Source organism: Lepisosteus platostomus, chromosome 4, assembly GCF_059453375.1.
Source record: "Lepisosteus platostomus isolate fLepPlt1 chromosome 4, fLepPlt1.hap1, whole genome shotgun sequence".
In the NCBI taxonomy this organism is placed as follows: domain Eukaryota; kingdom Metazoa; phylum Chordata; class Actinopteri; order Semionotiformes; family Lepisosteidae; genus Lepisosteus; species Lepisosteus platostomus.
The window spans coordinates 67,502,167-67,517,192 of NC_142614.1; the positions used below are offsets into that span (position 1 = coordinate 67,502,167).

A 15,026-nucleotide genomic window follows, 5' to 3' on the forward strand; every position below is an offset into this window, starting at 1 on the left:
AAACAGATGGGACAATTATGTGGGTTCATGATTAAGCATGATGTTACAAGATTCTACCAACCCTATTTGCAAATTGTGGTTAATGAGAATTTCTAAAAAGAAATTGCATGCAGTTATGACTATGGTGCATTTAGCAGACCATAAATGTTACTTTGGCAACAATTTTGTATTTTTCTAAATTAATGTTTAACAAAAATTAATATAATAATTACATTCAAGTGATTTTAATATTAAAGCCATTTGAAATGATACATTTTTACATGTATCTCAGTTCCACTCAGTCCTCCCTGATTTTTAAAATGTTGACAAGCAATATGTATGTGAAATAATAAATTGCTCATCTTGGGAAAGCATTTCACAGCAAGTGGTTGCTTAAAAACAAGATTTCACCTCCAAATCATCTCTCTTCAGGTATTACCTGGAGTTGGAGAATGGTAACAATAATGTCTGTGTTCTCTAGCTACAAATTTATTGTTTGGCACAATTAGAAATACATGTGATACATGATATCATCATATTGTACTTTTCTTCTCCTGAAGCCTTTGGAATATACAGCGCTCATACTCCTGTGTAGTGTCTAAACGGCAACATACAGTAGATTACATCAAGGGTCATCAAGGGTTTCCAGATGACACAGACAGAAGTTACATCGTCCTCTTCTTCAGCATCTAAGGAGGGCAACATGAAGGTGAAGAATTTTAAGAATTTATGCTAATAATAATTATAGGAATCTCTAATAGCTGTACTCGCAAGAGGGGTCCAACTTCTTTCACCATTCATGTGCAGGTGACGCACAGAAGTCATCATGTGTCAGCAACTTACAACACCGAGGATCAGGTGGAGGAAGGACAAATTGCTTCACCGATTGAATTAAGTGAGAGGTTTAGGTAAGACAGATTCTTCAAACCAAGAGTTAGATTTAGCCAGGACACCAGGGTTAACAATACCTACCCACTCTTTTAAACAGCGCAGTGGGATCTTTAGCGTCTAAGGCATCAGAGCCTTGGTGAAAAGTCTTGTGTGAAGGACATTGTCTCTTCTCACTACAGTGGGACACTGGTTTTGAAATTACGGTTTCAGATCAGGGAAGAAGACTGCATCCTTGGGCCATAATCCTCACATCTTCAGGTGTCACTGTCCTCTGTGTTGCCAGCATGCTTGACCATTGGGAAGGGAGATGGCAGCTGCCATTAATCAGAGACCTTTGCCATGTGTGGGCTGGGCAACAGGAGGGGGGAAAATCAAGTACAAGACCTTGTTAATGTGAGGGTCTTGTACTTGAATTTCCCTTCTTCATCCACTGGGTTTGGTTACTTGTACCTTAAGCAAAACCTATATTGCATGCAACGGACTGAGCTGAAATGAATCATTTAGTGATGCATTGAAGTGTGTCCTGAATTATATTGAAGAGGCTAAAAAAAGAGTTCTGTCACTGGACCATCCCTTTTCTTAGTAAGCACAGATCATTTTTCTTCAGGCACGAAAAACGACATTTTTGTATTCTGTGCTTATACATCCAAACTGGAATTCTTCAGCTGTGTAAAGAAGACACAAAGGAACCTGAGAAATATGGCAGAAAATGATTTTATTTGGAACAACGTCCTACACAGGAGCATTGTTGGCACATATAGCAGAAATGCAGGCACAGTACATTCAAATGTGTTTTATAATTTCAGAAACCCATTCACATTCATTACAGAAACATTAAAATTTTACAAATGGCAAATCTGCAAGTGTTCGTAAACAGCAAGTTTAAAATATTTTTCTATCCAACATATGGTGAACAATTAATGCAGTACTTGAAAATGACCAAAAAAAAACTGTACAGTTAATTTGGATTTTAACCCTGCTAAGACATTCGAGTGAATGTAGTTACTTGGAGTCTGATAACATGTAAAATAAAAACTAGACATTATTCATCAACAGGCAAATAATTCCTTTGCCAAAATGATATCTGTAGAGCTCTAGAGTTAAACACAGAAAAGACCACAAATAAATTACTAAAGGAAAAATGGCTTTTCAACGGTGCAGAAACACAGTGAAAATGTTATGGGTGAGTTATAAAAATGTGTTTTCAACAAACTGAAGAGAAAAGGAAAATGAACAGGTGGGTGTTGAAAGTGTACAGTGACTATTACACGATTGATAGCTCTTTATGAAATTATCAGTGGAGTAGCTTTTTTCTTCAAGATGATTCTGAATTGTGTTTTCAATAACATCATTGAGATGAACATTACTTTTGTCTCACTTTGTGTCATTATGCAGAGGTCCACTATGCTCATAAGAAAAAAAAAACAACAAATCAAGACAAACATCCACACTTAAAAATCAACTGTCAGTCTCAGAAATTCAGAAACCTACCAGCGGAACGAAACAGAGCTAAGAAAAGAAGCACTGGTATAGTTCCTTTCTCCAGACAATGTGTTTAAAATGAAAATGTCTCATGCACTTGGATCCATGGATCAAAACTTTGGATCATACTGTAAATGGAACTCTTATTCTGAACCCTTTTCCTTGTCTGATTCTATCTTAACATATCAATTGATTTTATGTAGGTTACATATTACAGAACTCTTTTCAGAGCACTGAAGGTGAGAACAAATTCTACATACAGCTTTTTAAAAAATGATCCAGAGTTGACCCACACCACTCCTCCTCAGAAATAAACATGGCCAGAAAGCGATGGTCTTGGAAAACTGCTCTTATTTCCCCTAATGGCAAGGGCTGTAGCTGTTTTTAATGGTCACATGAACATTGAGGTAACTCTGTGCATAATGACACATGACCTGATTTGATTAGGCAAATCTCATTAGTCAGAATACGGGTCGCATTTTATAAACTTCATCTGGTCTGTCATTGCTGATTCATATCCGGTTTTGACCCCCCACAGACCCCAGCCTCTTTCTACCCCTTATCCTATCCCTATCCTTCTTCCTGGCTTGTTCCACATCTCTTTTGAAATGATGTTTGACCTAAAGGAAATACTGTATGCCACTTTTATACGGAGGTTATTAACTGCAGTCTGGGAGGGATAATAATGACAGGTCAGTCTCGCACAGCTGGATCTAATCGCCATCATCACGGAAATTAGCTCTATACTGTATATCCAACACAAACACAGCTCTTGGCCTTGAGGATTCACCTCAAGCATCCCTTCTCCATCCTATCTCCACCTTGCAGCTATCCCTTGGCTGAGTCCTTCTGAATGGGATTCAAGCCTCCTGGTCCTCTGGCTAGGAGATTGCTCATGAACCAAGGAGGTTAAGCCAAAGCTCTCTCTCCAAGCAGTCCAGGCCATCACAGAGCACTCAATTCTCGGAAGTTGCAGTCCCCAGTTAAACAATTTCTGGCTTCATAATAGAGTTAATACCCCCTCCAGAAACAACAAGGGTTGATGTATATACTTAAATGTGTCATGCATTCATTGTGATAACTGTGGAAATGCAAAATGATGCACTAATTCAGACTAAAGCTTATATTACTTTAAGCCTCTGTTTATGCAGGAATTCATTGCTCACCTTTGAGTTCTGCTTTTTGTTATGTGACATGGAGAGTTTTCCTGGTTCAATGCATTGTAATTAAATTGTATTTAAATAATTTATAATATATATTTTAATACGTATTACACGATCTGTATTATTTTTAATTGTAATATACTTTCCGAAAACATGCAATTGAAAATTGGTGTTTGCTCATTTTCAAAATTCAGCGTCAGGTCTCCAAAAGAGTGGGCAGAATTCTGAGGGAAATAATAGCAATTATATTATTTTAACTTATTGTGAAAGAAATCCAACTTTCTGACATAAAGTATGGCCATGCATTTTCACTGTTAAAAATGAATACAAAATGTTTTCATACTAAGAATGAAATGAAATTAATGCTGTTTTGAAAATGTGACTAATTTCACTTCCATGTTTTAAGCCAGAAACTTCCAAACTTCTATGCTGAAATGATTCTATTCCTGGTAGAGCAATGGATATTGTTAACAATTAAATATCAGGGTGTCTGTTTTGTAAGAAATAAAATATGTATTGGACTATATCTTACTATAAAATAAATGTAAATGTAGTTTCTTTAGCTTTCAGAAGGGCTCAGTCACATTTTCACTATTCCCTTAATAAGAATTAGTATTTAGGATGTTTTCCTCAGCCAGATGGGTTAACACAATAAAACTCTCTATTTAAATCACACCCCTTCTCTGCCTTATTCTGCTTTGAACAGAACAACTGAAACATAGAAAACAAAATGAACTGAGGAAAAACACAGACAGAGAAGGATAAAGGGGTCATTTAAATCTCCGAAAAACAAAACGTTCTGATTTTCAGTCAGGAAATGTTGACTGTCGTGGCAAACCTGTGACGTAGTCAAGTAGACTGACCAGGAAGGGACAGGGGTACGTACAGGGTGAGAGGTTCTTCTGCACTCTGGTATGACAGTTACCTCTGTGCATGCTGCAACAGGGAACGGACACAATTCACAGGAAGGACGGTACAGAAACAACATCATGAAACTGATGAAGTGGGGAACCGCGTAACTGAGTATTTTTGTAGTAAATATTGTCTAAGTCCTTTAAATCACATTTACACAACAGCTAGACAGACTAGAAGAAGGTGCTACATACCATTTGCCAAAGCAAGATATGACCACTGATCAAGAAATGTCATAAACTTCCAGTTCTTGACAGAGAACGTATACAATGTTTTCAAGATGGTGGTTTCCAACAGGCCCAAAGAAGACTGCAATAGTATCTCAGCTTACAAGAAGAATGTGTGGGAAGAACACTGAGGCCAGGTTTACAATCTTTTGCTTGAAGTGTACGCAGTAAAACAACTGACGACTTTTACAAGTCATTGTTGCTACACAGAGGTGCTTTCTTACATTCCTTACATTGAAGACTAAACTATGTACTGAAATAAAAGCCTATGAGGTCTGGCACAAGAGCAGATAGTGACATACAGTAGTACCTGGGATACCTGTGACTTAATTAGAAGCTTATTCTATATGCAATGCACAGAGCAGAAGACTCCTCCACTCATCTCTGACACCTTTCTCAATGTGGATTCATCACACCTAGTAATCTGCATTTGCATAGCTAATGCAGCAGAATTCCTGGGGAATTCTTCAAATTCTATACCCTAGTATGATAATGAGCTTCTGCTGTACAACATAAAAATAGCAATATGGCTGTTCCATATACAGCTGCAACTTCTTAATGGGAGTTACCCTTGAAAATAAATTACCCATAGGGTACAAACACACAGTGCAATACAGAATAAATGAGACTGAGATACAATGGCATGGTGCTCTACCCAGGTCACACAAAGACAGTCGGGCAGTTTTGATTTGGTGTTTGTCAGGGCATTTCAAAGGGCATCAATACAATTGTTTACCGTTAGATATAAGTATAAAATAAGGACAAAAAAATACTAATTTGACGTTAATGCTTACTCAATGCAACTCTAGCAGAATGAATTGGTCCTGATGGTGCAGTCGAAATCTTTCCCCTCCAGCCGCCTAACTGTTACAAATGTGAATCAATATTAAAAGTCCCTAGTGCCAATTTCACCATTCTAAAGGAATGGAAAGGGAAGCACTAAATATCAGAGGAAACTGCCCCAACACCTCCACACAACCCCCTGCCATCCAAGATAATGATATAAAGCCAGCTGAAAGTGTACTGAAACCACTTACATGACCCCTTCATGCACTTTAGTTATATCGCACTTCATTTATACAACAAATAGTATGCTAACATTCAAATAAATTAACCGATTTGTGCCTCAACTGTAAATTGGAACATTCTGCCCCTTTTTGCGATGAGCAAATAAAATCCCAGGCCTTCAAGCCCAGACATTCAACACGGCACATGGCTGTGCTGATGTCCTTTTGTACATGACGGGGTCTCAGGGTGGTTGTGTATCCTCAGTCAGCCCAAGTAGAGCATCACTGTATGGTCATTTGGCACTTTTGTTTAACCTGGGGTTTCTAGGCACAGTGTGAAAGACTTAGTTTGGTCAAACCTTCCGTGTGCATTTTGTACAACAGTTTGAACTCAGTGGGAAGCTGGTGGGACTCCTGCCATTTGGTGGTAAACTTGGTCCCCTTTTTGTCATAGTAGTGATAGGGGAGCTCCTTCCCGGTGTTTGGGTCCCATCCGAACGGCCAGAATCCGTACAGGTGGATCTCTTCGCACATTGCAGATGCCAGGGTGTACATGAGAATGCCAGTGCTGAGGCGTTTCGGAGCCAGGTGTTTGGTCTTCCAGTATCTATTGGAATAAACATACAAGCAGACTGGACTGTAAGAGTAATAGGCATTTTGCTTGTGTGATGCAAGACGTGATAGATGGACTCTTATTACGTAACGACACTCAGCAAAGAGACAACCGAGTCTCTGGTCTCGGACTACGTGTGCTCCAATCACAGTGGTACTGACTGGTTGCAGTACTAGCAGATGGATACAGTTCTACTGCATCTTCAGAATAAGAAGGGTGACAAGTAAGTGGAGGGCAAAACAAGAGTATGAAGATATCCAAAAAGCCTCATGAGAGGGAAGGTTCTACTCCAGGGCAAAGAGGTATTGAATGTCTGAAAAGGTGATTGTGTTAACCAAATGTGATGAGTGTGACACTATTTCAATGGAGGCTTGTTATTGTCTATTTGTAGTTTAAGCGTAGCCGTGCTGTTTCATAGTGCTGAACGTGCGTCCATTAAGAATCCCGTGATGCTGGAAATGTCTTAATTTTGAATAGTTCTGTGCCTCATTCCTATAGGTAAACAATAATCAATATTAATCTGTCCACATTTTGAAAAAATGCAGCTCAATTCAGTACTGTGAAAAGAGATGAAGATGAGAAAAAGCCTTTGGACTTTTGAAATACCACTATACATTGTATGGTTACACCAAGACAGTAAACTGTTTTATGTGGTGAAAAAGAAAAGAGTGGGTCAGTAAAGTACTCATGTTTCAGCCAATCAATCAATTAATCAATCAATCAATAAAGCAAGCAAGCAGTTTGTTCTTTTGTTGAACATAGACACTGCTGAGCACATGTTTTAATGTTAAATCGGCCAGCAAAATGATCAAAATGCAACCACAAGGTATCAGGTATACAGACATCCAACAGCTTTCTCCATATCTTTATTAGCGATATGCAAATAAGTTAACTCTCCTGTGTATCTGAAGTTTTATAGGGTAATGCCTCTGACCCACGGGTAGCTACGTCTAACATGTCACACTTAAAGGGCGAGAATTCCTAAAACTGGTAGGACTTGATTGTTTTTTGAAAGGCCATAACCAAACTGAGCTTCAAGACCGTTTCTACGTAGATGAAAGAAACAGATCTAATAAAGAATGCTTAGGGTGGCTTAAGGCTGCTTTGGCTTGTGAAACGAGTAAATCTTTCCAAGCAGTCTTACTTTAAGGGGATTGAATGAGATTACTGCACAGTCTGTCATGCTTGGGAATGGTACCATGCCATCCACTAAAAGTGTCTCAACACTTTCTCGGAATTTGCTTTTGCCAAAACATTTGTTCATACTTTAAGAATACAATATACTTTAAGCTATTATATTCTTAAATGTAATTAATTAAATGAATTATGAATGCTAAGACATGGTGTATTGATATTAGCCGGATATGATGAAAGAGGATCTTAGGAATGGCATAAAATGAAAAACAAAAACAGAACTGAACAAATACAGTTACTAGACAACTTGTCGGGAAGATGCAGGTTGTACAGAAACAAACTGTTTTCTTTTCTTCGCTAATAAAATTGAATTCACGACCGGATCAAAGCAGACACATTATGAAAACTAAAATTTGCGCGGGCATCACAGTTAATTTGTTTCAGATTTTCTTCGATGAAATGCTGAGAAAAGGATCAGAGAGGAGGGGGCAAATCAAGATTCTTAACGCTAGCTTCAGAAGTTACAGGAAAGGAAGGATGGCACATCACTTGAGATGAACATCCATTTTACTGCAGGGTACTCCACCATTTCCTGGTCAGTACACTGCATCCTAATGGTGAGGATTTCATTTATTAACCAAACATCTGTCAAGTAAATCATTTTAAAGAGGAAAATGTGTTTTAATCTTGGCAGCAAATATCTGTGTAAACAGATCAAAAGCATGCATAACCACAGACAGGGCAATAAATCAAGCCATTACGTTGATTAAAATAAGGTAGGGGGTAACATTTTCTCTTCTTTACCATGTGTATTGCAGATCTGCACTCACTGCTTATTGCAGCACAACATAGCTAAGCTTCATAGTTGTTCTAGAGTGTGGGGAAAAGGAAATTCCAATAAACAGAAAAATGAACAACACCAACAAAGGTGTTGTATCTTGATCCCATAAACTGTTCAAGTATTCCGACCCATTTTCTTCCTGCATCAAGGGCAAAAAAATACAATGCCCACAAAATCATTTTAAAACGAAAATGTTGAATTTTGAGAAGGCAAAAGTTACCCTTGTCTGGGGGGAGTTTACTGTTGTGCGCTTCTCTGTCTATTCCCAAAGGCTGCATATTGACATAGAAGACCAAGGTCTTGTATAGGTGTATCATACTGTGGTATAATAGAGGAGCACCTGCTTATCATAACATAAGAAAAAGTAGGTCACTGTCTCTCTTTAATCAGTGCATTGTACAGGTGTTAGACCGACTTCCTTAGGAACTACCATAGATCTTTAAAATTATTTTAGTTTAAGTTCATGTTTTTGTCATTATACTCATACACAGGTATATGGTATAACGAAATGCTATTTAGCTAGCTCTTTAACATTAACATAGTATATTAATATAGCAATGGTGCTTTTTGTGCATTAGCAGAAGAGACAGAAAAAACACTTGTCTTAGGTTGCCTTAAGAAACTCTTGCTTTGCTCTTTAAATATTCATTAGTAATAAGACATGACTCATACATGTATATCCAGCAGAGTGATGTTAATTATTTTAGTTGGCTATTACAGAATGAAGACCATTTAAATTCACTTACATCAGTAATTAAACCCATCTTTAGAAAATTAAATAAATGCTGAGCAGCGAAGTAACAAATGTTAAAATTTCTTACTTCTCCAGCTAGTGTTCTGTTTTCCAACATTGTGGTTTTTTTTTCACTTAATTGTAGGCTCTGTATAGAGGTGTCATCAACCATCAACCAATGTCACTACCTACACAGCAAGGGTGCTGCAGAGCAACCTGTATAACTAATTGCGAAATTAATTTGAAGTGGATTACGTTTCAAAGTAAGCCTAATGACATGCAATATTTTTGCAACCAGGTATGAATAGTATATACTTAGAAGTGGTTTTGCTTAAATTAGAGCATAAATCCTTCTTAAAGGGGAGCTGTGGTAGATATAGAGGAGACATTGTTAAATGGCAGAAGAATTGAGAAAATTAATGGTATAAAGAATGTTGAGTAAAAAATAGCATTAACTTGAAGGTTCTTTCTTGAATACATTGGGCTAACTCATTTGCTCTGTTAAAAACGAATGCTATTATCAAACAACCTGAGTGGAACCCTTTAGAGAACAATTGGAGTAAGACACTTAAATCTTGTAATTTAATTATAAAGGACAAAATCTGGGAGGAGAAAAACATGTTTAAAAATGGAGAACTAAATGGATTCATGAAGAAATGTAACATTGAACATCTATTTCAGAAGACATTGGTATAAATGAATAAGTATACCGGGTGAGTCCCTTGGTATTATTTGGACATAATTTGGAGACACTCTCAAGGCACAATCCAGTCCTGGCAAGCAAGGGGCACAAGGCGTGATACCCCCTGCCAGCCCACTGCAGGGCACTCACAGACACAGACATGCACACACTCACATCAGGGCCAATTTTTCCAGAAGCCACTGAACGTACTAGTATGTCTTTGGAATGTGGGAGGACTCCAGAGCACCCAGTGGACACAATGAACACAGGAAGAACTTACAAACGTAGCACTCCAGGAACTGGACCCAGAGCCCCAGCACTTTGAGGCAACAATACTCACCACTGTGCCACCATGCCACCCTGTGTAGTACAGTATGTGTTTGTGCCGTAACTTTGACTAGTGAGACATAGGTCCTACCTTACCTGTTGACATACTGCATGATATTTCCTGGCCAGGCCAACTGCACTTTTAATTGTCCCTTGTGTTCCACAAAAAAGTCTACCAGGGTTCTCGTAACGGTTGCTGATGTATGGAAGAAAAAGGCTGGGATCCAAAGTATGGCACCATCCAGCTTTTTCAGGCTGAGAAAAAAGTTATTGCGGTCTTGGATAGTCAGGAGGTTGTTGTAGTACTTTTCAAGGATGCTGGGGTTGAAGGTGGTGAGGTTGGTTTTCTTTCCCACATCTTTGTGGAATATCTCAGTAGGTGCAAAATTGCATCGGAAGATAAAGTCGGACTTGTCAATCTCTGGCCCACACTGGCTTCCTGTTAGGATTCCACTGTTGCCCACCACTGCGCACACGTTGTACTGCTTGTTCAGGATTGGAGACGTGTCCGGAAGAAGAGATCTGAAATTATTGCTAATGGAAAACACATATTTATGGCTGGAGTAGTCATAGTGCATTAGCTGACCAACTCGGACACTGTTCTTTGTTAGGGAGAAGTTGTTTGCCACGTCAATGTAACGGAGGATTTCTTTTCTGGAAGAAAATAAAAGAAAAAAAGAGTAAGATGAACGATTGCCGAGCTATTCAGGTTGCTCATAATTTGGAGGAGTCATGAAGAAGACCAAGAATGACCAAGTTCTGTTTTGTTTAGATGTGTTTATAAGGATGCTGACAGTTTTGCATTTTTGGCAATACAGTAGTTCTGATGAGATAGAGTTAAAATACTTTAAAGTATATTTTTATTTTCTCAATTCCAACGGCCAGCTAGTTTCTATACCTCGTAGGATAACAGGATTTCAAGAGTGCTCAAGATCAAATGGTTTTCTCTCTCTTTGCCTGGAACATACACAAGTGCATGCATCTCTATGACCAGGAATCGATTCTATATAACTGTTTCAGAATACTAATACACTTCTGTAACAGTAGAGCTGTCTCCTGCCCTCATCTTTCATTAAATACATTTCAAAAGAGAGATCTATCGAACTACTACCAAAATCCAAACATTTTCGGTAGAAATATGTTTTATCTCCTATACCACAATAAGCAAATATGCAAATATTCTGAATGTTAATTAATGTTAGTTTTTTCCAATGAGTGAAAGACTTTCACTCTCTCTCTTTGTCCTAATGTATAGTGATCCCACACATCTGAACATTTGTACCAATAAATTAGATAGTTCCTATCCTCATACCGCTTAAAGGGACTGAGTAAACAAAGAGAAACATGGAAGAACTTTCCTTGAACCTTCACCCATTTATTGTTTCAATCGTCAGTCAAGTTGATTATGAATGTCTTGTTCAGGCTTTTATTAAACCTGAAAAGAAAATTAGCATGCTTATTTCCTAATTGGACATTCTAATTGTTTTACCTTCTATTTCTATTCCTGTTGATTTCATCATAAAATCTGATTTCAAGGACAAAGCCCAGGAGATTTGTAATGAAGGTAAATGTTCTGTATATCTATAGCATATATGAAGACTTCAGGTGGATGGCTTTGTTCACACACAAGCTGTCCATTGTTCTGTGAGATCAACTCTAATTTCCTGATACAGTATGAAATTTTCTACAGGGAGATGAATAGACATTAGAAATTAAGTCCTTTATCTCTCAATGAGATATGTACAGCAAAACCCCACCCAGTAGAAAAGTTTAGATAAGCATTAATACTACTTACCCCCTCATATCTGATGATCTATACGAATCTTTACAAGGCATATAATCTCTGTGGTGACTGAAGACTGGATGGTAATGGGCTTAAGACTCCAGGTTTAAACCACTGGGGTCATACAGTATTTGTTGTGATCTTGGCAATGATTGGCACAGTTATGGTAAAACAGATGCATTCCTCCACTAATATTTGCCTGCAAACGTAACGATTATGGGGATTATGTGCAAATGCAAACTATATTTCCATTCTCAGTATTTTTGGCAAAATGCATTAAGTGACGCCTTTGATGATCTATATCTTACCATGTCAAATAATGAATACTGAACAATGTTTTCACTATTCTTTCACTGGTTGTCATATGAGATTGCCTCACCTTTGCTGTATGAAGGCAGTCTTATTCAGCTTCCATTTTGATGTTTTATCTTGCAGTTCTTCATTCAGGGCATTTGTAAGGGGAATGAAAGATGGATCCAGGAACTTCATTGCAAACTGTGACCTGTAAAACAGTGCATTTCTTTTCAATTAGAGCTAAGGCCTGCCACTGGTATCACTGAGAGACAGCTGTTAAGTGCAGCACTAATCAATGTCCCCCAGCTTACTGCCATCACTTTAAAAGCTAATTAATTAGCTGTTTTAAAACACAGGCCTAGTTAATTTGCCATTTGTTATTTTCCACTTTTATTCCTTACAACAGTTTCAAGTTCCTGATAACGCAACAAAACTGACAAGTACATTTCACAGGAAATGGTACTTCATTAGAACAATTAACTTAAAATGTCAACAACAGAGACAGTTGCATATACAGCATTGTAACTCCAACTGTATGTACAAAATAACTGAGACTGTGTTTATACAGTATATTGCCTATTCATCAGTATTAAAATACCTGTTCCAACACAGGAATTCTGTAAACATAGAAGTCCACTGCTCTTTACAGATAAAAAAGACACAAATTGTCGTCCTTTTCAGGCATCAATGTATTACATACCAGCGAGATCAACAGTAGATGAGGATATGGATTTCATGCTCAAACAAAACACAAAATAATTATAAATAATTTCAGTAGGATTGATGAATCAGTATAATAGTATAAGCAGCGGTCTTCCGTATATTTATCTTTTTTTATGTGCTTCTTCTGCAACTTTCTTCTGTAACATGACCTCAGTCTTGAAAAATGAGTGCATGTTGTAGATTCTGCATCACTAGCATAATTGTTTGAAAGGGACTTTCCTAAAGCAGAGTTGCTAGTTGCTTTTTGTTGCACGTTAAGGACATGCATATGTTTTCCAGGCACACCTGTGTTCTTCTTAGGTTTTACTAGTATTTTACTTACTGTTTTAAGTAATTTTTAAGTAATCTAGTCAATAGTGTGTGAAATGTCGCTTATTAATTGAAAACCGTGGTGCTGCGAATACAGTACAGTGAATCAGCACCATGGAAAGCTCACTGAACAACAATGGCGTCAATGCAGATACTGAACTGCGGGCCCCCGAGAAACTGCGCCAACAATTCTGTTTGAGTTACCCAAGCTCTCTCTCTAAAAAAACAAAAAAACAAATGAAATAAAGAGCGCTGGGTGGATCTCAAGACAGTGTCTCTCTTTCTAACAACATGAATTAAACATAAAGGCTTAGTGTGTATCATGTGAGTACACGTCTTTTTTTAGTTTTAATAATGACAAGTACATCCCATTTTTTCAAGGAAAAGGAGATTTCAACCCTGGGCACCAAACCGTTAAATTTGAATTACACGCATGGCATCAAAAATCCCTTCTGCGGTCATAAGATATGCATCCTAAACACAGCATAATAACTCACTCATTGTGTCATTATATATTTCTTTGATTCTGTGACGAAAGAAGAATGCAGTATTCATTTTGCAGGATTCCCCGTGACAAGGCTTTTTTTCTTTTACAAGGCGCCTGCGCCACCATATCGCGTATATTTTGTATATCGAAGGCCTTTTGGATCCTATGATGTACAGTACGAGTAGCGTATTTCGAACAATAGCATCGCTGTCTTATGGAAAATGATCTAATTTTTTTTTGCCATTTTCTCAAGGCTTTCGAATAAGAGATTCCCTAAAGACTTTGACACCTGTGGGACTGGTAGATGTCACAGCAAAGCCAGCTAAATACTGCATAACAAATAAGCATGCTTAGCACATATATGCATACAGTATAATACGTATACATCAAACATTTTAGCCTATACATTATGTACTTCTGCATGTTTTAGCTATATATGGACACTCACCGAAATCCAGCATGGAACATATACATCCTCGGACCTCCGGAGCTGGCATATTTTGGGGTGGTGAAGATGTTATCTTTTTTTATCGACACGTAGCTGATCAAGGATAAAATGAGCAAAGCGACACTTAGCATCACCAAACCCAGAGCGCTAGCGATGCGGACCATCTTGTATTTTCATTCCCGATGCAAAAGAGATTAGAAATACAGAAATGGTGCATTCACTTAAAATAAACACGCTTAAGAATTCATGAAGGCTGATTTAAGAAAAAAAACAACAACAACAGTGGAGCTGGATTTTTGTGGAATTAAAAAAATGGAGAGCTAGTATGAGCAGCAGTGGTTGAGATGGCAGCTGGTTGCGTTGGTGATACGTCTTTGCTCAGAAGCCCCCTCATTCTCCTGTTCGGCTACAGACACGACAGCCATGCCTGTTCCCAGCCCGCCAGATAAATGTGATTGGAATAATGTTTGTGTTCAATACAAGCTACTGAATTTAATTAATTAACTAACTCCGCTGGATATTTAAAGGGGACCGAGCCTTTCGGTAAAATAAAAGAAACAAACATTGAAAACAAACGTAATACCTACAGTATGTCTGCTAATGGGTTACACGCTCCGCAAGCATGTCTGTATGTTTTCGTGTTTAGCATGCGGAATCAATCACCAGTCTTTTTTTTTTTGTATGCAAAACGTTATATCCTAGATATTTCACAGACACCTTTCATTACACTTTCGTTTTTACGAAAGTGGATAAAAAGTTAACGTAGTTTGTCGCACAGTTGCTGAGTGCTGTTGCTGTAAAAAGCCTTAATCTGTTTCTATTCAATACGTGTAGTTTAACCACAGCGCTGAGTACCTGGGTGCTTGTATATCTGAATGAAAATGAATCAGCCCTCCTCTGCAGGAATAGAAGTTTGGGTGGAACCAAATGGCAGACGCGGTCTATTAATTTAAATGGACTAAATCCTGAAGTACCAATAAATACCTTTTAG

At 38.0% G+C, this 15,026-nt stretch overlaps 1 protein-coding gene across 1 annotated transcript; it reads right to left on the bottom strand.

The window, feature by feature from the left end:
* Positions 1-1,568: 1,568 nt before the first annotated feature.
* On the bottom strand, positions 1,569-14,815 carry st8sia3 (ST8 alpha-N-acetyl-neuraminide alpha-2,8-sialyltransferase 3). The gene is made up of 4 exons (XM_088630377.1): positions 14,036-14,815; positions 12,154-12,276; positions 10,088-10,645; positions 1,569-6,268 (listed from the first exon to the last, which is right to left on the bottom strand). The coding sequence occupies exons 1-4, from the start codon at positions 14,197-14,199 to the stop codon at positions 5,986-5,988; spliced, it is 1,128 nt and encodes a 375-aa protein (XP_088486503.1). The 5' UTR covers positions 14,200-14,815; the 3' UTR covers positions 1,569-5,985.
* Between the last annotated feature and the right edge of the window lie 211 nt (positions 14,816-15,026).